Below are 24446 nucleotides of genomic sequence, written 5' to 3' on the forward strand. Positions count from 1 at the left end.
GCATCAGTCATACAACAGTGGATAAAACTAAACCATTCATTAATTTTTTCCCGTTTGGTATTAATTTGGTTTTTCTTGGTGAAAAAAGGATATATCTTTTATTGGTCAAAAAATCGATTTTTTAGCACGCAGAAAGGAATTGAACCTTTAACATCTACATGCACTGCAAAATTTACTTGTAACCTGAAATATTCGGTATAAATATACACTTTTAGCATTTTGACGGAAGAAGTGAGAACTAAGTTTTGGTAGTTTCGACACACTCAAAAGGAATTAAATTTAATAAGCTCACTAATTTAATATAAAAATAAAGCAATGCATGGACCGTGAATTGATCCATTTTACTACTAAATGACCAAAATGACCCTTCTGATTATTTTTACCAACTTTTTTAGAACAGATTGAAGGAGGAGCTCGCTAGCCCGCACCCCTGCACATCAGGGCTTCCACCTTCTAGTGTTCCGCCGGCCCAGGCGGGCAGATCAACTGGGTTGCTTGGACCTAGGCGAACCGGCTTCTTCAACCGGCCGAGGCTCGAAACTGGTGTCCATCTTTGAAGGAATGCTTGAGCTTGCCTGGATAGTAGTAGCACAGAACCTGCTGAAGCTTCGGGGGAGATAGTCGTAACTTCTACCAGGCATGCATGCTTTCAGAGCAAGGGTTGCCCTGCGGTCAACTGCGGTGTCCTTTTGCAAATCTAAGTGGCATCAATATGTATTCATCTTAGCCTTATTTATATGTAATTTCCTGTCAATGACGGTGTCTAGCGAGCTTTACTTCGTCATTGTGATTGTTATGAATTTGTGATCTCGATTCCCTGCTGTAAGTTTCTGTTCGTTTGATTTGTGTTTTTCTAGGTGGATGAACTTGCTGGAGAGCTGTGTATTCAACGAACTTTCAGCACAACACGAAGTAATTACTTGTGAAACATTCATGCTGATAATTACGTGGATGAATTTAATGTGACGTCGAATCAGCTGCGGTTCCATAGTTTGTTTCTTTTAATGATTTTCTCATACTAATATTCATCTATAAATGGTCTTACTTTGAATACACACCCGATGATCTCTGTTCATTATTTTTATTTTGTTTTTAGACTCACCAACTCCAAGTAGAGAATTTGCATTCCTATCAAGTTCTCCCTCACTGACAGGCAGTGCTGATTAAAATGCAGGAATTGATTTTGCGGAATCTGGAGCAGGATCAACTACCAGGGCTATGCAAATGCAAATTGTTGATGCGCTCCGCTTGGGCGAGAGGAGGAGGGCTTCTAACCTACTTTTAGAATTTGGTTATGGAAGCCACTCATTAAGAGCTGATGATTTTTTTATTATTATTAAGTACTGTGCACAGTCACCTGATCCATTGGTATGCTGAATACATGTTATTTTTAATTGAAACCAAACTTGTCTGTAACTTGCTAATAGATGTGAGAAGTTTATGGGTTGGCCTTTATTTATCAAATCAAAATTTTTCTTGGTGAACAAATAAATGATTGCTCTTGTTGAAATTTGTTGCTAGAGAAGCGATTAGGTGATTCCAGTTGCATTTCAGTTATATATAATTTAATGAATTGGGTTATCTTGATGGATTGGCTCTCTCTGCAATGGGTTAACCGTTAACTGCGTTTTTGATTATGCACTATTGAATAATCTGAATATTCCTATATGAAAACAAACCATATTACATGGTTCAGTTGCTATTAGCAAAGTACCACTGTATGTTTACTTGTGCTGGAATATAAAAATGTGGAAGGTTTTCTAAATAATTTATATTGATTGAAGATCCCCACTATCACTAATATTTTGATCATAAGTTATGGTGGAATATTTTGCTGATATGAAATTCATTCCTGTCATCTATTTCCTGCAGTTTGTAATGGAGATTTGGAGATTAATGGAGGCAAGAGATATTAGCTTGAATCACATATGCTTATTTCTTATGATGAAAGCCCTCTGTAGAGGGGGTTACTTGGAGGAGGTAAAATATTAACTTCTTAAAACTTAAATTACACAATCTCGAGTGCACATTCACTTTATCCTTTATTTAATCCTACATCAGGGAATTATGTGGTACTTATGATCTGTGGCCTTTTCCCTTTTCCAGCTGAGTATTGATTTTTCGACTCTTGCTTAAGTTTCCATCAATTGGTATGAGAGTTGGATTGACCTCCAAGTAAGGAGCTACTTTTACAAGCTACGACCTGGTCAACCTGGGGAAGGCGGCAAAGTTCTAGGGTGCTTGCTTCAGCAGGCAGCTTTCGAACTTCATGCTGCACCTTCCTCATGGGTTGATTAGGTTGTACCTTTTGCAAGTAGTCATTTTGTGTAGATGAGTCTGGTTCTGATACCAATTCATGGAAACTTAAGCAAAACCACGAGTGCTACATGAATTACTTATGGCTCCTTGATTTTGGACTCCATTACTTTTTCTTTTTTGGTTATTTTTACTTATCCTTTGTATCCTTGTTGTTCTTTCTCCAGGCCTTTAATATGATGAATTTTCTCAGAGAAACCCAGCAGTTCTATCCAGTTCTTTCTGTATACAATAATTTCTTAGAAGACTGCACAAAAATGCACAGCATAATCCATGCAACCAAATGTTTGGACTTGATGGAAAAGCACATGGTTGGAAACAATGAAGTCACATATACACTGTTGCTTGAGGTTTGCATATAGAAAATTATTGCATCATGATTCTATTATTGATTTTCGAGAGGATAAATTGCTATTGTTCTAGTTTAGCAACCAGAAATTTTTATTCTCTTCCTGTTTCTATATCTCTGTTGAAGTTGTGATATATGATAGATGATTAAGCCTGGCAGTACTTTCATTTGTGAATATATATGACCAAGTATGGATTTCTTCACATGAGCCTGTTCTCATGAATGCTACTGATCACATTGCAAGAAGCAACATATTGTAATTTCTGTCAGAGCTGGTTCTTGGTAATTTTGCTACGCCTGATTGTGACTGGATGTTATTTCATTTGGAGAATTTTCACTTTGGAGCCCCACCTGCTTTGGAGTTAGGGTTTCATTGTTGCATACTGAGCTGAGACATAAAATGAGGCATTATAATTATTAAGTGATAACCTGTCTCCAAAATTGGCCATGATTTTTTTTTCTTCTTTCTTAGAGGGGAAAAACAAAACCTTTCTTATTGTAAACAATGATAGTTATTCATGACAAGTTTTGTTTTGTGGCGATTTGGGCCCTGTGCTTGTTTTTCCTATATTAATTTGTATGTAGCTATCCCCGTAGTTTCTTAGTTTTTCAACATTTATATTTTTTCTTATTGTCATGGTTCTTGTAAATTTTTTCAATTATGCTTTTTAATATTCATTTGCATCATATTTAGGCATTCAGTTACTAATAATCTTACATAAGATTTTTTTTTTTTTTTAAGTCATTTCCAACATTGAATATATCTAACAAGCATTCACCATGTGGGCTGTAAAACTTATGCTCAGTGACGTGAGGTCCATTAGAAAACCACATTCGTTAGGTCTTTAAATGGAACAAGGGTTGTCATCTTTTGTTGTCGGTCAGTAATTTTTTTCATTCATGCCTTTGTCTTGTAGGCAGAGTGGGCTAGAGGGTTTAACTCTGATAAGTTGTTCCAGTCCATGTTTATTTCCTCAAAATGGTTTCCCTCTAAATTTTTTTTCTTCCATATTCCAATAATATAATAATCTATAGATTTGAGATTGTAGTTATAGAATAGAAATCCAATAGAATGTGGCGTGTGCATTGTCAACTTTTTTGTTAGCAAATGGTAGCAGAATCAGGTACTATAAGCAGATTAATTTGTTGCTTGAGATATTATCTGAACAATGCTTGGTTAATTTCAACATGTCGACCTTTCTTTTTATGATGAGTAGATTTATCTAATCCTGTTTCTCAGCTTGCAGTTCTGCAGAAAAACTTGTCCGCAGTTCATCAAATTTGGAAGGAATATGTTAAGCACTATAGTATTAGCATCATTGTTCTGCGGAAATTTATATGGTCATTCAGAAGGTTGGGAGATTTAACATCTGCGTTTAAGGCTTTGCAACAAATGGTTTCCTTAGCAAACAAGGGAGACATTTATATTGATAGTAAGCATGATGGGAAAAAAAGGAAAGATGAAGTTAAGGAGTTGTATTCTACTAGATTGGACATCCCCATACCTTTAAAAGGAGAGCTAGGTTCAACCATATTGGATGTGAAGGAGAACAAACAAGTTGACCCTTCTATATGCCCTCCTCTGAATTCTGCAAGCTTAGAAGCTAAGAGTGTTGGAATATGTAGGCTAAATGGCCAAACATATCCAGCACGAATTATGGAGGTTTTGACGTGGTCCTTTAATGATGTAATACATGCATGTAGACGAGGTCGAAATTATGCTCTTGCAAAGCATCTTATTCTGCAGGTAGGCATGTTAACTGAGTTTGTTATTGTCTGTAATAGGTTATGTATTACAGCACTTGTATTAAACAATTATTCTCCCTGACTTTGTAACCATGTTATATTTTGTAAATACTGCTTTCACATACTTATTTTATGTCTCAATGAGAGCGTCTGGAAAGTATTGCTTTGTCAGTTTACATTTTTATTTGCTTGTTTGTATTGCACATAATACTTTTTCATGCGTACTAAAGATAGAACAGGAGAAGTTTATTTGACTGCCAACTTTTGTTAAATCCGTATCATACAAAAGTAACAAGGTCTTTTCTCTCCAGATGCAAAATCTTGGGTTGCAGCCATCCAGCCATACATATGATGGCCTTATCAGAGCTGCTGTTTCTGAAATTGGGTTCAGTGAAGGCTTGGAAGTGGTTAGTCTTTAATGGTTTGCTTGTTGCACCATTACCTCCACGCCTTATATTCTGTTTCATCATTTGTTTGCTGGAGGGAAGGGTTTGATGGTGAAGTTTCAAACAGAAAATGTGGCCAGTTAATATTACTTCTTTCTTTCACAACTCACAACCAACCTAGTATCTTGAAATTGACAGTCTTGACACAAGTTTCACTTTATGGTTTATATTATCTGTTTTTACTGCAGATATTTTCTTGTATTTTCAGTTAAAGACTATGCGGCAGAAAAAATTGAAGCCGTATGATTCATCTCTAGCTATACTTTCAATCAGTTGCAGTAAGGCACTTGAACTAGATTTGGCAGAGGCTTTGCTGAATCAGATTTCTATATGTGAACGTCCACACCCTTTCCACGCTCTTCTTACATCCTGTGATAAAACGGTAGGTTCAAATCTGGAACTTTGGAGCACAAATGTAATTTTATGTTTTCTGTTAGCATTGCTGAAATTAGTTTACTAGAAAACTGAAACCTGTCCTTTAGCTAGCCTAGTAATTTTCTGAAACTTTTTGCTGCTGGCTTTGATGCTTTACCTTTTTTTAATCTAGACATAATTTAATAGAAACCTATAAGCAAATGAATACCCTTTTATCATTATTATTTGGTAGCTTTTGTTTTGAAGTTCAGTTGTGAAGGCAGAATAAATGATTTATTTTATTATCGTAGCAACAGATATTTTTATGGCCTAAATATGCATGTGGAAAATTGTTGTATCTTATAGTGGAGTTTTCATTTGTCTTTCATTGAGGAATTTCTAAAGTTTTTGTTTTGTCCTTCCAATCAAATTTGCAGAACAAACCTGAACGTGCTGTGCAGGTCTTAGCCAAGATGAAACAGATGAATGTTGCACCTGATATCAGGATATATGAGTTACTGTTTAAATTGTTTACTAATGTAAACCCCCCGTATGAAAAGGGCAATATGATATCACAGGTAGAAGCTGCTAAAAGAATCAATGCTATAGAAAGTGATATGGTCGCAAATGAGATTCACCACAGCTATAAAACATTGAAAAGCTTGGTCAGTTCCATTTCTCAGTTTCATTTTCCATTTAAATTAAGGATGGTGCAAATTTATGAAGCTTTCATTTTGCTTGGATCTATGTGAAACTTTTAGGTTTTTGATTGGGTGAATAATATAAATATTTTGGGATGAATTTAAGGTGACGAAGTGTATGAGTCCTCACTACCAAAGTTTAAATTTTCTGTAGTCCTTTTATGGGTTAACATCATGCTAAAATTTTTACCTGTTTTGTACAATAATAGCTTTCCTCCACACAACCCAAAAAAAAAAATGAAAAAGAAAAATAAAAAGAATAAGACTTGCGTATGGGAGCATATTTTTGTAAAAGATCCTATTATGATGCTATTAGATGTTGAAGTGTCTCAAAAGTTCCCTTGGGTAAAGGAGGGCAGTCCTGATTGTAGATTTCATGTTTCTCATGACTTGGCTGTGTTATCTTCTATTGTCTTTCAGTTGAGGGCCCTTGGAGAAGAAGGCATGATAAGAGAGATGATCCAATACTTGCATGTGGCAGAGAATCTTTTCATTCATAGAGACCCTACTTTGGGAACAGCCATGTACAACATAGTGTTACAATATCTTGTTGTAGCCAAAGAAGTATGTGATTTTCGCATTGTATTTTCTCTATTTCAACTGGTATTTTCTGATTTAGGTACCTCGTTATGTTTTTGTTGCTGGAAATTGATGTTTCTAATTGATATACAGAGTCACATGGCAATTGAAATTTTCAAGATGATGAAGTTATGTGGCTTGCAGCTTAGTGCTGCAACGTATAATATAATGATTGATTGTTGCAGCATACTAGGATGTTTCAGATCTGCTTCTTTGCTAGTTTCGAATATGATACGTGAAGGTTTTTATCCAGACACTCCAACATATACTGCTCTCATTAAGGTTCTTCCTGTTTTCTTTCCGTTTTTGCAGTCCAAATTATTATTAATGTCGAGTTTCTGCCATTGCACATGATTTATCCCAGAGTGAGCAATACAGAGTTTTATTTTTAAAATAATGCTGTCAATCTACAAGTGACAACTTTTTTCTCCAACTATGATCGATTCAAATTCTGAACATAACAATTCTCAGAGACGCCTGCTGAGCTTTGACTCATTTTGTTTGAGGATCAAATGGGGCTCACTATTTCAAGACTTAGTAATCTCCAGGCCTGGGCGCCTTGGATGATTCCCCCAGTTATTTAAAAAAAAAAAAAAGTACATAGCAAGTGGTACACAGATTTTATATTATATGCACGTTCCTTGCATAATAAATGGATTTTACTCTTTAAAAATGTACCTCAAGGTCAGCCAAAAGCAGTTAAAATGTCACTCAACAGAACCACAATTAGACTCCTAAGTAAGAAGATCAAAGCACAAAACGGTTATAAACAGAAATTGTATATGGTAATGCCGCCTAACCTTCTGCATATCTGATAGGAGGAATCCCCTAACAAAGCTCTTGGCTACGACACCAAAGAGAAGCCACACATGATTCTGACCAATAGACATCCATAGATAGGAGGCAAGGAGGCACACTTGGATACAAATATTCCGCTCCAACCAAATATACCAAATGATGGCAAAATTCACATATTGCCTCAAAATTTCAAGATCAAGGAGATATTTCCTAAAATTCACCGGAGACACTCACCTTTCGCCCCAAACTCCAAACAGATTATAATTTTGGACGGCTTAAGTTACATGAAGTTTGAATATACATATTTATCAAATATTTGGTGTTCTTTCTGGTCCAGTCGTTCTTCTTGTCCTTTTTAGCTTATCTTTCCCCAAGAAAGTGCTCGTTTATCAGCAAAAGAGGCTTTTTTAATTGCAAGGTCATCAATGAAGGTTGCTTATAATTGATGCATATCTCCTTTTTTTTGTGTTACTTGCTTCCTAATGTGCACGCGTTGATGTATTGTTAATGTGTTTCCATGGCACCATTTTTGCAATTTACGATGTTCAACTTTGTAGCCTTTTTGTCAACTTAATGGTGAGTTTGTTTTTGGCAGGTCATGTTGGAAGTTGAAAACTTCAATGAAGCCTTGAATCTTTTGGATCATATGAGATCAGATGGCAAGAAATTTGATGCTCTAGTGTTCAATACAATTCTTAGAAAAGCACATGTGAAGGTAATTCGTATTACACAATGATATCTTTATGTATAGGAAGTAGACAAAAGAGAGAAATATGTTCCAAGTGTCTATATCATACTATCTCCGGTCATAAATATAAAAGCTAATTGACTGATTTAAGTAAATTAAAGAAATAAGTTAAATTAGATATTTATAATAAATAGGTGTTGTCTTTCTTAAAATATCCTTGCTAATCAAGTTTATTGGCTAAAACTACCATTATTAGAAGAACTATTTGAGAAAAGATGAATAAATATGAGAGACAAAGTGGATTGGAGTTTTATATTTAGAACCAAAATAAAAGTCAAACGAAATCTCATATTAAGAATTGGAAGTAGTAAAAGATAAAGAAATTGCATGTTCTATTATAACAATATTGCATCTTGGAATGGATAGCAATTATACTCCGTTTGTTTTGTTTGTACGACCCTATATAAGAGGCAAAGTGGTTGGGTCTTTATTGTGCTCCGTTGATGGAGAAAGCATTTATTGTGATTTCTCACGTGATAACTTCTCCCCAAAAAAAAAAATCTAAACTTCTTCCATGAATTAGGGAAGGATTGATGTTATTGAGTTCATTGTGGAGCGCATGCACCAGGAGAAAATTCTGCCTGATCAGACAACTTGCAGCTCTGTCTTCTGTGCGTATGTAGACTCTGGTTTTCACAACACAGCAATTCAAGCATTGCAGGTTTTAACTATGCGTATGCTTGGTGGCCATGATGACATTGATGAAGAGAAGAGAAAATTAGTCAATGAATTCATCCTTGCCGAAGATTCGGCTGTCGAGTCAAGGATACTTGGATTTTTTGAAGAGTCTGAAGAGAAACTTGCTTTTGCCCTGTTGAATTTACGCTGGTGTGCCATGTCTGGGCTCCCCATGTGTTGGTCAGTTGATCAGAGCCTTTGGGCTAGAAGACTTAACATAATTTAGCCAGGTGCCGCCGTGTCCAGATCCCCCCTAATGTGAGTTTTGGTAATGCTCTGTTATTACGGCCTTCATCTTGATTCTTCAAGAGGAGTGGAATTTTGAGTCTTAAAGGCAATGTCAATTAGCAGCAGGCTGCGCACAAGTTGTGACCAAGTGCTGACAATGATCTACCAAGGGTGCATTTTCAACCAGGGATTTGGATTGTGGGCACGATAAAGGTTCTGGAGGTTAATATTGGGAAACACATAAAGAGATGTTTTCCCTGACACCGCCACTGATGTTCACCTCAATTTTACTATGATCCAACTATGACAAGTCACCAAAGGCCTGTTTGGTCAGCGCTATGGAAAGGTAATCCGTTCCATTGTATGATAATGTGCAATAGTTTTTGTATTCTCCAATTATCACTTAATAATAACTTTTTTGTTTATTAATTTTTTATTTAGAGATCACAAGTCGAACAGGCCCTGAGTTGTTTTTGGCCAGAGAAGAGGCCCTAGCTTGGTTGATAAAGTTGATTCGTAGTTTCTAACGGGTCAATATGGTTGCCTTGAAAAAATAAATTGTGTGCATTACTTTGTTTGTCAAGGGTGGCGTCGATCATCTTTTAAGGTTTAGGCAAACTTATTGGAGCCACTTTGTTTAATATAACTCATTAATTTTTTTCAGTTTTGAGCTATGAAATTACTTATCAAAGTATTATAATAAAAGCTAACATTTTGCTTTAATAAATAGTCAATAAAATGTTAATACAAGTGATACATACGTATAAAATAAAAAACATAGCAAATAATGGTTATACAAAAGTGAACATTATTATTCTATCGAAGAAAAAGTCAAGATTATTGGCTTTGGTAAAACATTCACAATCCTAATTTGGAAATAATATTGAAAACTGATCGTGGTAATTATCTGAAAACTGATAGAAAAGATACTGAAACTGATAGCAATTACAAATGGTAGTAATGATATTGGAAACGATCCGGCTATCTTTAGTGGATGGCTGTCTTCCGTATGCACATAAATCCCTCGTGACAAATATTTGGTTCACGACAATACTTTTGAGCATCTTTAACAAGAGTCTGATAAATATTTGATTGCTCACAAAAAATTCTGGATAACCAATAATTACTTGAACACGACTTAAATTTCTGTGCAAAACCTCTGGACTATCAAATACAGAATTCTAAGGATGACACATCTCCGAATAAAATTAGATGGCCAATTTAGGACTCCAGAAAAATTATAGCATTTCCCTCCATAACCTGAGCCTTCGGCGACAACTTATAAGTGCAAGATCTAAAAGGCATTCATCGGGCTCCAGCTTAGCGACGATTTGTGTTGGTTGGCTCCATCAAGAGTAAAGATGCTTAAATGTTTTCACCTGGCGGCAATTCTGCCACTTTTGGAGGAGTACCGAGAACTCGTTCCATGTCATAACGAACTTCTATATTGCGGATGCTATACCCCACCACCATCAACCAGTAGAGCAGTTTTGCAAGTTCAGGCGCACTCGCTTCAGTCACGCTAGTCTGCAACCGGAATTGAAGGTTATACGTATGATAAGTACAGTAACAGCAAGCAAAATAGAAGTTTTTGTTCATACCCCAACATAAACTCAGGGGTCCCATAGAATCCGTGAATTTCAGTAATTGTGGCCTCTCATTTCAAGATGGGATTTTGGTGTTCAACGAACACTGCATGCTCATGACCTTGAAAGGTCATGAGTACAGGCCATTCAAATTTAATTTGGACAGTCCAGCTTTATTTTTTAATTTTTAAACTAAAACATTATTTTAATATCAACGGCCAGAAGATTATACCTTTATATAACATTTTACTCCAGTTAAAATAATAAAATATTGAAATTATTTTTTAAAAAATCCGAACCATTCAATTTCAATCTGGACAGTCCAAATCTTAGATGAACATCCCATGTTCATCTTTGAGATGAGCAGGGGATCCAGTCACCTCATTTCATAACTAAATATCACTAGCTGATATGACAGTACTACTAGAAAAGCAATCTCTCTTTTGCATGCTTTGGTATTCAGTTCACAGTGAGAAAATGCGTGCTTCAGGTTCAATTATTTAGAGCCAGGATTCTGGTGAAACATTTATTCTTTAGCAACTTGATAACACCAGAGAAAGTTCACGTTGGAATGGAGTCTATGTAGACACTTGAATAAAGTCAAATGACAAAAGGATATTAAAAAAAGCAACTGCAAAAGCAAACCTTCATTTGGCTAGGATCTGAAACAGCCAGTAAGCGCTTTATAAATGTATTCATTGCAAGGATAACGTCCTCCCCAGCACTGCTGGTCAGCTCCTACAGAATATAATAAAGCATTATTACGTACATTATTGACTTGTTTCAATAACTGAGCTTCTAGATTGCAATCTTCAATACATAAGAAATTAGTGATTTCATTTAGAAATTAGATTAGAAATTTAGGACATTTTAATGGATTCCACAGAAAAGCTCATGAATGGTAAAACAGGATCAATGCGCCGACAATTTAAACCTCAAACCATCCAATTGTGAACTTTTAAACTACTAGTACCAAAGTGGAGTTGGGCAAAACCATATATGCCAATATTTCAGCCTCTCACATATTCGGATCAGTCAACACTTACTCTTTAGCCAAACTAAAGGCAACAGAAGTAGCTTATTCTGATAAGAAGGAAAGTAAAAGTTACCTTCAAATTATGAGGCTCAAGAGATTTTAAATATTCCAACAATTCATTCTGTGCGTTGCTTGATTGTCTCCCAACTTGACGATTCAACTCCTCAATTTCCGCTTCAAGTATTTCAATGTACTTTTTAGCATCTATTCTCTCAGGACCAGAAACATTGTTCCACCGAATTACTTCACCTGAAACATTTTTCTGCGTACCAGGTGCATAATCTGGCATATCCTGCATCACTTAGAAGTATAAATATTAAAGAATGTAAAAACTAAAACCTCAAAGCAGAAAATTGGACCTTCATTAATCTTTTACATGGTGGCCAGAATAAACCTTCATTTGAGTGGTGTTTTTCTGCAGTTGATCAAAACAATTTTGATAATGCAAATGAAGTCTCCTCTCCACGGTACAGAATAAGAAAATACTGTAAATTCTTTCTACATCTCTTTCCTCATCTATGCCCTAGGGGCTTCACATCATCATATGAGGTCAAAACTTAGAAGCAAAATGAAGATGTTTTCGAGTGGACAGGACATCTCCACTTAAAAAGCCTATGAATTTTGAATTCCATTTATTGTAAATAAAATCTTCCATGACATTTGAAAATTTAGTATCCTCAGATTTTCTCTCAACATATGATAATATAACAAAATTACCAAGGTAACCGTTAACTGATAAAAGGGAAAGAATAAAATTAATTTCACCTTTCTATCCTTTACGTCAGGAAGAGCAACCTGTTGTAAGCCTTCTTGCAGCTCCAAACGGTATTGGGCATTGCTGAACATATACCCAGTCATCATGACGCTGTACATGAGCTGTGCAAGATTCTCTGCCACCTAAATGAATGCCAAGTAATTCCACCAATGTGAGAAAGACACAGGTTTAGATAAACACCCAAAAAATAAATTTAAAAAAATTAAAAATTTCTTTATTAAAAAAAAAAAAAAGAATGACATTGCTTTGCAACTTGAGCCATCTTGTGCTTAAAAAATTGTACTTTTCCTCTCCATCACACTAGCCATTTGTAGTGAAGTGAGACAATATTTCTTAAAATTTTTAGGACAATCAATACAGTGCAAGGGATCAAACTCTACTAAAAGACTCCATAATTTCTTTGACAAGTCATAAGTGCCATTTGATGGGAAGGCAAGACTTGCTGTGCAAGCACTCACCGGATGAGGAAAATCAACTGGCAGTAGTGGTCAAAAAAATGACTTCAGACTTTATTTCAAAATCATGGGTTTCTGGAGTTTCATAAAAACTTAACACCGAAGATTGTGGTGCAAATTAGACTGGCATAGTGTTGCAAATTTCAGGAGCTGATAATCAAGCAAAGATATATCCCATAAAATGAACATTAACTAGAAAAATAAAACCAAGCAAGCAAGTATATAAACTCATTAAGGACTTACGGTGGTAACTGTTACAGCAAAAAATTGAGGGGGAAGTGTTCCGATCATATTTGTCACTGTTTGCCGCATTGCATCCACCACCTAAAACCAAATAAGAAGTTTCATTAGCAAAAATGCTTGCATGAATGGCAATAGCAACTTCTATGAGAGAATCAACAGGAATTAGTACTATATTTGCGCATTATGACTGCACCATACCTGTTGGGGTGCTCTTTTCAAAAATAGTTCCATAAATTCTGGTTGCACATTCTTAACGTACTCCAGTAAGATCTCTCTCCTGCTCTTTGACTGGTGATTTCCAGAAGTATAATCAAGCACACAATCAGATAACTCTTCAGATAAAATCCTAAAAATACTTTCTAAAACAATGCATCAAGAAAAAAAGAATAGTAAGCAGACTTATTACTACCATTTTTATCTACCATTATCACAATGGACATTGTTCGCTTGAATTTAAATCCAGCAATAAGGGATTGGTAGAAAAGATAACATATTACAGAGTGATTGGCTCAATTTATAACGCAAAGTCATGAGATTTTTAAATGATGCTGAGCGCAGGATATGTCACGGTTTTAAACATTTAAGTCAAAGTAGATTGATAAAGCTATAGCATTACACACCTCTAAAAGCCCTACATCAATTTATTACCACGGACTTTGGATGTCCGTATATTGAGCAAACATCAGGGCTTGTATCTCCCTCCCTACAAAACTAAATTTTTGAGAAGGCTCTCCTCATCTGAAATCGTAGTCGCTGCTGCTTTCATCGAGTGCCCTTCTACACGGGAGGGCTGAGCTAACGAAATATAAGAGAAAAATGCTACTGGAAGCCCAAGGGAGGTTAGTTTTGGAAGGATTCCCCTATTAGCTCAAGTTGGATCAACTAGTGCTTGCATGGAGAGTCAGCTAATGCAAAAGCGGCGACTTTTTTAGGAAGGAACAAAGGAAAGTGCTAGGTGCCCAAAGGGCTAGGAAGAAGCGGCCAGGGAAAGGACTACCGGCACCCAGAATCCATGACCACTACACTTAAAGCCAGCAAGAGTCAGGTGTGCAGAAGCCGGCTTTTGCGAGAATATATAATGATACATCACGCATTGAAAGAACATCAAGACTTAAGGTTGCGGTCAGGGATGGTAACAAATGCAGAAATAAGAATATCGGAATTAAAGAAAGACGGACTGATACAGATAAAATATGAACTCGAATAATCGAGTATAAGAAGTGTCAGGTCCAAAAAGTATAAGGTGTGTAAATAAGCCTTGGAACGAGGTACATTAATCTTCAACAAGTTATAGAATTAGGACGAGAGAAGAAGATAAGAGGTACCAGAGCGCCATTCGAGGGCTTGGAATCGCCAGAATTGTTGGAAGCGTCATTTTCAGAGGAATTATATGCCTGAACTCTCAAAAACAATCTTCCTTTATGCTTCAAGTTCCTTGGAAAGTTAACCGATGACGCCGAACGAGTTCGGAAGGACACAAGACTTGTTGACGAAGTAGAAGCAGAAGATAACTGGGGTAGGAAGGAGGGTTTCACAGTCAGCGAAGACATCACAGCTCCCCAGAAGCAACAAGAGAAGGAAAAAATTGACCGTCCTCAAAGCAATCTCTAATTCCAATCTTACACTTGCACACAGTAGACAAGCGAGAGATTCAGTGATTCACCACTGAACGGCTCATTTTAATTTTCAGCCCTTCGATTTGGGCTTTTGGGGCATGTGATTCTTATTCTCAACTCAACTTTAGGCCCAAAAATGAGTTTCCTGGGAATTGACCCAATTCGATCGGGTTTAAGGGGATCTCAAAATGATTTTCGACGAATGATTTCTCAGGGTACGTAATTACCACAGATAAATGCTAGTCTGATCCCAGCTCATCTTCCGTGTGTGTGTGTGTAAACCACGATGTTTTTTTTTTTTGGGTTACAAAAACCACGATGTTTATAATTGATAGATGATTTTGCTCATTTCTCAAACCCAACGAGTCATGTAACATAAAGGACCCATATCTAACCCCCTTTTTTTTCCCCGGACATCTAGCCATGTTCAAGGTTAAGAAATCTAGTCATGTTTAATTTTAGAAAATATGTATAATATGTTTAATAATTAAAAATTGCTAAATAAATTACATTATATGGATGGCTAAAAATAATTCTGACTTTTAATTCAAAGACAAATAAATCTTTAAGGAAATATTTATGAGCATTTTCTATCTCAAGTTATTGAATAAAATTGAAATACCAAGTCCTTCCTTGGCAAAAATGTTTGATCATACTCTTGAACTTCACCATCTATTTTAAAATCTCACTGAAAGCGTGTCAACATAATTTTTTCCATTTAATATTCATTCATTGCAATTTCCTCATTCATACCCTACATACCACGTTGACACATTCCATGCCAAGGCCAATGCTCATACCCTTCCACAACGAAAATAAATAACTTTCACCCAAAAATAAATAACGATGGAAAGAATGAATAAATGATTGGTGCATAAAATTATTTTACAAATCAAGCATCAGTTGGGGACTTTTCTACCATCCTAAAGAAAATGATAATTATAAAAAATAAAATATGGAGGACAAAAATCTGCTCCTTATTGTGTAGGAGGCAAATCTTCTGGTGGGACATCAGATCGAGGGGGCGTGGTTGAACCAAAGTCTAAATCAGGAAAGACACCGGGCGGCCTTTCTCGAGGCTCGATGGAAAGTAACTGAGTTGAATCCCCCACCACATCCGCCCAACCATAATGAGGTTCAGCCCTTCATACAGAAACATCACCAAACTTCAATTACAAGAAGATTATTATCTGGTTAAAATTTTTTGGTATATGCTACTTCCTTCAAAACAAAATACTAAAGATTGGTTGGCAAAAAAAAAATACTAAAGATTGATTATATGCTAGGAAAGCAGTGATCTTACTCATAATATGTTTCCTCGTCCACAACAATATCCCAGCTTTCACCGGTTGTACTGTTTCCATATTTATGGACTTTCCTGATACAAGAAAAAGCCTCTAATCAGCCCCTGCCGACAACTTTTCCTAAGGTCATTTCAGGTGATATGTGCTTAATAAATTTGACATAATGAGTCCATGTCAGCAAGAAGCCGTTATCAGAAGTAAAAATAGCAAAACAATCAGCTATAACATAGTTTCGTTCATACCCGTTTCCAAAGTGCTCTTCTCCCCAAGTTCTTGACCAACCTGACGAAAGGAAGAAAACACATTATACTATTCACCCCCAAAAAAAAAAAATTAACGTTACGCTAAAACCAAATATGGTCAAGATCAGCCGCATAGAAGATGAAAAATGAAAGAGAAGAAGCCAGCCAAACACCAACCAAGGTACTCCTATGGCTGCCAATGATTATAACATGAAACATGATAAGAAGAATAAACGCCCCACTTTTTTATATTAAATCAGCAACTTGGAAAGGAAGGGTCAATCTGGCCCTCGCTAGTCCGTGAATACACAAGGCAATGACCCAAATTAGAATGATGGGGAAAAAATAGAGGGCAACCATGTTTGGTGAACAGGACTAACAATATCATTGCTTTTTGCCATTTGAATGGATTGACAGCAAAGCTGAAAATATGCCTTTCTAAACTCACAGCTTTGGCATCGAGTTTGAACCAGACTACTCAAGATCTTGGTGATTAACTTTATTAGTCAATGGAAACCTAAAATATGAAGATAGCCAAAATTTAGTCCATCCTTCAACATGGGGTTCTTTCCTAGGAGGAAGTCGTCACCATAAAGATACACCACAACATTGCTGTGATGTAACTGTGTGGATATATAATAGGGGTGGGGCGAAAGCAAACACAGAATGACTTCCCTAAATCAAGTACATGATGAGAACAAGTGTTCTTACCAAATAAGCTAATCTAACCTGCAAGACTATCTATGGGAGGCATATGGGCATAATGACATCCAAAAAGGAAAAGAAAATGAAAGAAAAGATTGTGATAAACAGAAACTAAAATCACTAAAATCATCATGAGAACGTACGTTCATTATTGGGAGATACATGCCATGTTTCCCCATGCCGTGTACCCAAGCCTCTAAAGAACCTCTCCTCCCACTTGTCTCCCCATTTTGTCCCAAGCTCAGTTTCAGCCCATTTATCAGTCCTGAGAAATTATAAAAATTATATAGCAGAAGGATGCGTGAAGAAGATTGTCAATCAGAACTGATACAAAGTGAGCTGCATAGAAAAATTGGAGGATGGGTACCCCCTCCACTCCTAAAACAATCAACTAGAAAATTCCTGTTGCATAGGAGTCAGCCAAAAAAAATAATTCGTTTATGAGCAATTATCAAGTTGAACTTACTCAACAGACGTTAAGAAAGAGTTAATAACTATGTGATCAAAGGCCGTGTTCCCCTTTTTCAATTTATTTAAAAAGTACATGATATGTTGATATTAAGAATCAATAGATGCAAAATAATCTTTGATCATGAAACTTTCTCACTTCGATCTGCCTAATAGAAATCAAATTATCAATTTCCCAAAAAAAAACAAGTCATCATCCAGAAAAAAAAAAATCATCATAAAGGATGTTATTCGATGCTGTTAAAAATATTTTTACACTTTACGCCATGGATCCTAACCTATGTTTACCTATTCTAAGACATATAGCACATGGAAACGTGAAACTGCATAAAAGATCATTAAAGCAAATTCACATGAAAGGATGATTAAATAGAACCATTTGAGAACAGATCCTCTTCCATCATAGTTTTCTCCCCACTTTTCCCACCATGATTGGTCATTCAGTCTACCATACTTGTGTGCACCTTTCTCAGTCCAGCCTTTAGCATCATATTTCTCCCACCTACCCAAATTGAACGGTCAGTCTTAAATGCATTTGTTTCATAAATGATTCATAGAGAACACCAATATTTGATGTCATATGCAGTATCAGCTTACCATTTCTCATACCATCCAGCATTTTCAGTTCCTGATTTTGCTTGTTTTTGTGCACTCCTTTCTATTCTTGCTATGTTGCTGCAAGAATAAGCACGCAAGGCTAGTTCAGATGATAGCTTTCCTTATTTGCAAGATGGAAATAATTAAAAATAAAAAAAGTTACCTCCATTCATCTTGATTTAAATTTTCTTGCCATGTTTCCCACCATGAATCCCCCTCAGCATTTTTACCAGATTTCTCCACACCTGGAAGAGAATATGACACTAATGAAGTGCACCCGTTCAAAGACAACATTTTGATCATTTAAGCGGATGACAAATAATGACACTACAGCCTGTAGGACACTAATTAGAGAATCAATAACACTATTAGTAAATATAGAATGCAGTACACTGGGAACATAAATTGTCTGAGTCCGTTCAAAGACAACATTTTGATCATTTAAGCAGGTGACAAATAATGACACTACAGCCTGTAGGACACTAATTAGAGAATCAATAACACTATTAGTAAATATAGAATGCAGTACACTGGGAACATAAATTGTCTGAGTCCCCTAATATATTAGGCAAATTTGCCAAGGTTGTAAATGAAAATAACAGCCAATTCAGAATGAGGTTTTGAGGAAACTCGGTCGATAATGCCATTTTTCACGAATGTATGAATTAAGCAACCCCCTAGCAGCATAGCCTGCTCATCAAATGCAATAGTGGATATGGTATGACATGAAACAAGCAAATTTTGACGTCATGTTTGAGTCTGTCCAGCGGCCATTCATTCAAACAGAAGTTTGTGAACAAATGCATATGACCAGAATATTGCAAGTAAGGTACATGGGTAACTAAACATAGGAGAAACAACTACTCAACCAACTAGAGATCATGAGACAACAAATGGAGATCCAGCATTCCAGTAACTTTTATTGAAGCAGGATACGTGAATAGAAACACTTCTAGACACAACCAAAGAGCAACCAAATTATTTTTCTCTACATTGTATCAACTTTGACCAAAATACATGTACACACAATATGTCTCTAGAGTTTTGCTAAATAAACTTAAGGGGTCCAGAGCAATATTTGGAGCTCCCCAAAATCACCTTTAAGAAAAAGTCACATGAGTGTTGCTTCTTCCAGAAGTAATTCTGGACTCCCTCCCAAAACAATCAGAGTTCCTAACATTTTCAGAACAAATTCCATATAATTTAATATCAAGCTGCTCTAGCAAAGACAAAGAGAGTAATGTACCTAACTCCTTATATCCCGTCCAGTCACTCTTCTCCCACCACTGTCAATTAGATCAATAAAGCCAATTAAATGAATCCACCTGGTATATGGTGCTTGATAAGGTCATAAACAATATAACATGTTAAGAATGAGTCCAACTGAAAGGTGCTTGATGGGGTCAAACAAAAATATCAAACTCATGCAAACCATATTTGATTAGGCAACAAAAAATATTTGTGCACCCAATATATGTGAACAAATATCACATGTTAATGGTATTTCTAGCATCTAGGTTTAACCAACAATAAGTTGAAAAACATAATATTTATACAATGGAATTAATCAGCCATAAAATCAAAAAGCTAAATTCCTGTCGAAGTTGAACAGTGTAAACCTAAGAACTTACGAAGAAACAAGTGCTTAAAAGAAATTGCAAAACAATAACATCATGGCTGCATCCAGCAGATCTTTGAATGTAAAAGAACTTGACCCTAGGTAAAGGTTGGTGCAATGCGTATTGATGACAATTACTGTCTCTACCAGTAAAAATTGCCCGTCAGTTAAATGAGTTGGGACGAGTTGATATAGCTGAAAATTCCTGATTAAGAATATTAATCACCAATTTTTCAAAAGAAAAAATTAACACTCAAATTACAGTAATGAGTTAGTCTCTTTTGATAACCAGGCATGGAAAAAAAAAATCAACAGAAATCATGACATAACTTTCATTCAACTTTAACAAAAGCTGCTTCTGCAGAGTTAATTCCTGATCAATCATACTAGTAATTTCAAAAGTATAAAAGTATAAATACCGTTTCCTTCCATTCTGAGGAACCATCAAAAGATTGACCTCCCATCCTTGTCCATCTACATCTATATCCATTTTCACCCAATTCTTCCCCACTTTCTCTAAACCAGGTGCTCCCATCTTCATTAATGCCAGACTCATTTATGTTTTCGTTCAACAAGCTGATACCCCAGTCCTTCTCGTTTGCTATACCAGTGTCTGAAAAAACCAATTAACACAGAAAAATAGTTTTGAAGATACTGTAAAGGGCCAACTGAAAACATTGGCTTCTCTTTAATCATTAGACAGAATGACCATGGCACTGTAACAATTTGGCAAGAATATCATTCATAATCTACCTCTTTTGGGAGGAGTATCACGTGACTGTGGACCTGAATTTCTCGGGTTACAGCGAGGGTAGAATTTTTCTTGCTTCGTAGATGATCTGTGGCCACTACGATATTAAGGAGCATAATCATTTAAAGCATATTTCATAAGAAGAAAATTGTAAAAGATACAAAATAAAGCCATTATTATGCAATGGTATAACGTATTTCCCAAGACAAAGCATTATTTACGCTGAGGAAAAGTGGATAAATAAGTACTAAGCTTTGTTCCTCCATCTGTCCTCAATGTTGATCCAGGCATTTAAGTTTCATCACATTATTGACAACTAAAGAATTTTCATTTCAAAATAGTATACCAATTTGTGCATTCAACTAACATTTCATTATTAGGTCATTTTTACTTACTAGTTACAAAAGGTATAGCCCCGTTAATTTCGTTGTAAGGCAAACCCATCGTTCGATTCATGCCGTGTTGATGCATGATAATACCACTTCAATCTCTTACGAGCCAAGAGACGGTCCTCACCATTCGCTAGAATATCACAGAACAATTTAATTTTAAGCCTTCTACTGGTTCTAAGAAAGCTGAAAACTTAAAAGAAAAATAGAAAAACTGCATAGACTTGATCGATGCAATACCTCCTATCACATCAAGGTTGTCAAAATTTCGAAAATAGAATACAAAGCATTTCTTGCCTTTTGGGTTCATCGTCTTACCACTGCCAACGCATACTAGCATAAACCATAGCAGACCTTCACAGTTGACATTAGTGACCCCATAGACCCCGAGGCGGAGATATATTTATAACAATTTGATATTATATATATACGGCTATCTATATAAAATGACAATAGTGTAGTAATGGAAATTAGACGCTTACAGTGGTGAAGCAAAGGGCATTGCAGGAGACGGTTGAATACGAACTCTGTGGGGGATTTTGGTAGTATCGAACCGCCATTCTTCAGTCCTCTCACCGGTGTTGCCAGGCCGAGAGATTCTGCGAATCGGGACCAATGAATCGGGACAACAGCAGCAAATTTGAGAGAGAGGAAGTCGATCAGGGCGGAACCACAGCTTTCTGTGCTGCAATACATTATGAGTATTATAATGGAGAAGTCTGAGCTGGAAATCAAATTGCGCGGAGTAGCCTCTGAAAGTCGCCGCCGCCATTGGGGGAAAATGGCATTGACAGACTTGGAGTTCGAGTTGAGGCAGCTGTGATACAATGTGAAACCTTTTTCAGTGTTTGGATGAAGACTCTGAATGTTAAAAAGAGGAAAGAGAGGAGAGAATGAAGGGAGAATCAGAGGGAAAATCGGAATCTTTGTTTGGGGACATTTGAATTGGAATGGTGATAAAAGCAAAAGCGGTGGCTGGAGTGGGTACGAGAGAGGAGGAACTCAGATCCATCGGGAGCGGCGAATCCCGATACTTATTGTTTAATCGTGTACACGTAACACGTGAGCCAACGGGGTCCCACAACTTTCTGATTTAGAGTTCCCCTCGCCTTTTGCCGCACTTTGGATTTGCCACGTGCCATTTCTTCCTTCCTCGAATAAGGAATTTTATATACCTTAAATTATTTTCCACACATAATTGTATTCCCTCGCGTTGTTTTTTTATAGAACACTTTATATATTTTTAGGAAAATTAATCACAAATTGAGAAACGTAGTATTAAAAATATTAAAAATATTAACATATTTAATGAAGATAACTAATTTTAAGTAGCTTTTTTAACGTCCCCTATCATACTCTAAAAAGAAGATTTATCAGGATTCGAACTAATCGGAATTGAGTCAGATAAAATATTTCTTTTAATTTTATACCATTTCCTCGTTTTACATATTAAATGCAGACGGTGCGCAGAGAAATATAAAGGGGGGGGGGAATTAGTGTGCCTCTCATGAGTCCATGTTTGTTGCGATATTATCTTGCTCTTTCTAAACACACAAATGAAAGGAAAGGATCCGAGTGAGTAGCAATGTTGGGAGATGTTTTTCCTTGAAATTACGTATATTTAAAATTTCGTTGCAGATATGTGGCTTTACATTGTGAAGGAAGTCAGGTATACTAGAACAGAGGAAAATATGCGAATCAAAAGGACGATGGGACAGTGCAAATTCATGCACAATAGGGGGATACGGACGCGAGAGGATGGGGATTTGGGAGCGAAGGCAAGAGCGGAATTGGATAAAATTGAGTATGGAAAGTGATAGGACCCTTATCTATCCATTGGAATGCCACGTCCGGTGGATGAGACGTGGAAGCAGCTTTGGTTCATTGGGCAAGCCCGGGAGCACCTGTTGACCATTGGAACGTGGCTGTGGATGATATACGTCTGACTCTGAACTACGTGTCCCCGGGCATTCGTGGTCGACTTCCATGCCACGTGGCGCCATAATTCAATTGCTCTTTGACGAGGAAACCAAGCCTTGATCCTCTCTCTCTCTTCTTCCATCTCTCCACGTGTCCCCTCCGGCTCCTTGGATAAGCCCCTCTTCTCAAACCCTCCCGCCCCAAGCCTTCCAGCGCATTATTATTATCATTATCATTATCATTATTGCTACTACCATTTTTTACAGCATATTAGCATTTATTGTTGCTATTAGTAAATGCTAAAAGTATTAACTAGAACCGTTTCTCTTTTTTTCTTTTGAATTAGGTTATAACTCCCCCGGTATCCGATCTTTAAAGGGATCGACTAATCCGGAGTTTGCCCAGAAAGACAGGATGAGATGTTAAAACCAAGACCTAGAGGCGAGTGCACACTTTGGGCACCCTTTCTAACCACCAGGCCAAGCAACAGAGCTCAGAACCGTTTCTCTCTACTAATACTAAGCACCACCTTAAATCTTGACTTAATTACGCAGAAGTTGCGGTGCATGAGTTGCTCGGGAGGATGACAGGAAAACAAAAAATATATACTCCTCCGGTCCTTAATATAAGACCCATTTAACTAATTTGATTAGATTAAGGAAGTTAGGTAAGTTAGTTAATTATAAGAAAAGTGACACATTTTTCCTAAAATACCACAATCATCTTTCTTAATACTCTCTCTCCTTCTTTTACTTGATTATGGTTGAGGGAATATCCATAGGGGTAATTTAGAGAAAATTAATAAATATGAGAAATGGGTCCTATATTTAGGACCAAAATCAACTTAAGAATTGGGTCCTATATTAAGGACCGGAGGAGTATAATAAATACTGAAAACCTAGCGAATCAGACAAAAATCATCCAGTCTCATATTGAAAAATTCTAATGCGAGATTGAACCGTTTATTCCTGACCCCATGATACTGGGCCCAACTGGCAAGCAACCCAAGCCATCTAATGTCATAATAATGCTTGAACATGTCGGGCTTTCATGGCCCGGATAGATTGGGCTTTAGAAGAGAACAGAATGGACTCAGATAAAACTCACTCCAACTTTTGAGTGCTGAGCAGTGTGGGATCTTAGATTTTTTTTTTTTGGCTTTTTCCTTTTTTTGCCATTTTTATTAAAAAAAATATATGCATGAAAATTATTTTTGGTTTAAGTTTCATTTAATACTCTAAATTATTTTTTTTCAAGTACATTCATTATTCTAAAATATTGTATTTCATCCAGCACGCTGAAATATTTTTTTTAGATATGCCCTGCATCTTAAAATATTTTCTAATGCAATTATCTAACACCCTAAATTATCTTTTAGGCAAATTCAAAATCTTAGAAATATTTTTTGATTCGTCTATCACCCTGAAATATTTTGTCAAGCGCATCTAGTATCCTAAAATATTTTGTGATTCATCCAGCATTTTAAAATATTTTTTAGATACATCCAGTATTTTTACTGAATACACATGAAAAAATATTTTTGGAGTATTGGATGAAACTTAATGCAAAAATAATTTTAATATATACTATCTCCGGTCCTTGATATAAGAATTAGTTGATTAATTTAAATAGATTAAAAAAACCAGTTAAATTAGTTATTTGTAATAAATAAATATTATCTTTTCTAAAATATCTGTACTTATCAAATATATTTGCTAAAACTATCATTATTATAACGAATACTTTAAAAAAATGAATAAATATGAGAAAAAAATAAATTAGGATATTATATTTAAGA

The 24446-nt window shown here is 36.2% G+C and overlaps 3 protein-coding genes across 10 annotated transcripts; 1 reads left to right on the plus strand and 2 right to left on the minus strand.

The window, feature by feature from the left end:
* The first annotated feature begins 420 nt into the window (after positions 1–420).
* LOC114740609 (pentatricopeptide repeat-containing protein At1g76280) lies at positions 421–9664 on the plus strand. 7 transcript variants are annotated; one of them, XR_003739698.1, is made up of 14 exons: positions 421–714; positions 858–912; positions 1175–1368; positions 1873–1980; positions 2484–2666; positions 3906–4412; positions 4723–4818; positions 5066–5239; positions 5649–5876; positions 6333–6476; positions 6585–6773; positions 7885–8004; positions 8561–9289; positions 9385–9664. XR_003739698.1 is itself a non-coding variant. In XM_028928787.1 (14 exons), the coding sequence occupies exons 1-13, from the start codon at positions 640–642 to the stop codon at positions 8939–8941; spliced, it is 2454 nt and encodes an 817-aa protein (XP_028784620.1). In that variant the 5' UTR covers positions 421–639; the 3' UTR covers positions 8942–8983; positions 9067–9664. The 7 variants fall into 7 exon arrangements, 6 of the variants coding, with proteins under 6 accessions (XP_028784620.1, XP_028784621.1, XP_028784619.1 ...); XM_028928787.1 differs by having other exon boundaries at positions 8561–8983; positions 9067–9664; XM_028928788.1 differs by having other exon boundaries at positions 8561–8973; positions 9067–9664.
* Positions 9665–9870: 206 nt separating this feature from the next.
* LOC114740610 (uncharacterized) lies at positions 9871–14675 on the minus strand. Its single transcript, XM_028928792.1, has 7 exons — positions 14364–14675; positions 13237–13326; positions 13039–13119; positions 12331–12462; positions 11639–11857; positions 11175–11267; positions 9871–10470 (listed from the first exon to the last, which is right to left on the minus strand). The coding sequence occupies exons 1-7, from the start codon at positions 14586–14588 to the stop codon at positions 10309–10311; spliced, it is 1002 nt and encodes a 333-aa protein (XP_028784625.1). The 5' UTR covers positions 14589–14675; the 3' UTR covers positions 9871–10308.
* A 795-nt stretch (positions 14676–15470) lies between these two features.
* Positions 15471–21676, minus strand: LOC114740672 (uncharacterized). 2 transcript variants are annotated; one of them, XM_028928875.1, is made up of 11 exons: positions 21211–21676; positions 20342–20427; positions 20008–20201; positions 19217–19256; positions 18134–18215; positions 17971–18048; positions 17750–17875; positions 17049–17170; positions 16201–16240; positions 15958–16032; positions 15471–15797 (listed from the first exon to the last, which is right to left on the minus strand). In XM_028928875.1, the coding sequence occupies exons 1-11, from the start codon at positions 21498–21500 to the stop codon at positions 15632–15634; spliced, it is 1299 nt and encodes a 432-aa protein (XP_028784708.1). In that variant the 5' UTR covers positions 21501–21676; the 3' UTR covers positions 15471–15631. The 2 variants fall into 2 exon arrangements, with proteins under 2 accessions (XP_028784708.1, XP_028784707.1); XM_028928874.1 differs by having other exon boundaries at positions 20342–20436.
* Between the last annotated feature and the right edge of the window lie 2770 nt (positions 21677–24446).

This window comes from Neltuma alba, unplaced genomic scaffold (assembly GCF_004799145.2).
Source record: "Neltuma alba isolate B1F8T4 unplaced genomic scaffold, ASM479914v2 tig00003186_pilon, whole genome shotgun sequence".
Taxonomy (NCBI): domain Eukaryota; kingdom Viridiplantae; phylum Streptophyta; class Magnoliopsida; order Fabales; family Fabaceae; genus Neltuma; species Neltuma alba.

Coding starts and splice junctions, on each gene's coding strand:
- LOC114740609 (XM_028928786.1), top strand. CDS start 640: ATGCATGCTTTCAGAGCAAGGGTTGCCCTGCGGTCAACTGCGGTGTCC. Junction 1,369..1,872: donor CACAGTCACCTGATCCATTG/GTATGCTGAATA, acceptor TATTTCCTGCAG/TTTGTAATGGAGATTTGGAG. Junction 4,819..5,065: donor TCAGTGAAGGCTTGGAAGTG/GTTAGTCTTTAA, acceptor TTGTATTTTCAG/TTAAAGACTATGCGGCAGAA.
- LOC114740610 (XM_028928792.1), bottom strand. CDS start 14,588: ATGTCTTCGCTGACTGTGAAACCCTCCTTCCTACCCCAGTTATCTTCT. Junction 13,327..14,363: donor AGCCCTCGAATGGCGCTCTG/GTACCTCTTATC, acceptor GGAAATCACCAG/TCAAAGAGCAGGAGAGAGAT. Junction 10,471..11,174: donor CAGATCCTAGCCAAATGAAG/GTTTGCTTTTGC, acceptor TTCCGGTTGCAG/ACTAGCGTGACTGAAGCGAG.
- LOC114740672 (XM_028928874.1), bottom strand. CDS start 21,500: ATGGCGGCGGCGACTTTCAGAGGCTACTCCGCGCAATTTGATTTCCAG. Junction 18,049..18,133: donor TTAAATCAAGATGAATGGAG/GTAACTTTTTTT, acceptor TTATTCTTGCAG/CAACATAGCAAGAATAGAAA. Junction 17,171..17,749: donor AGAGGATCTGTTCTCAAATG/GTTCTATTTAAT, acceptor ATAATTTCTCAG/GACTGATAAATGGGCTGAAA.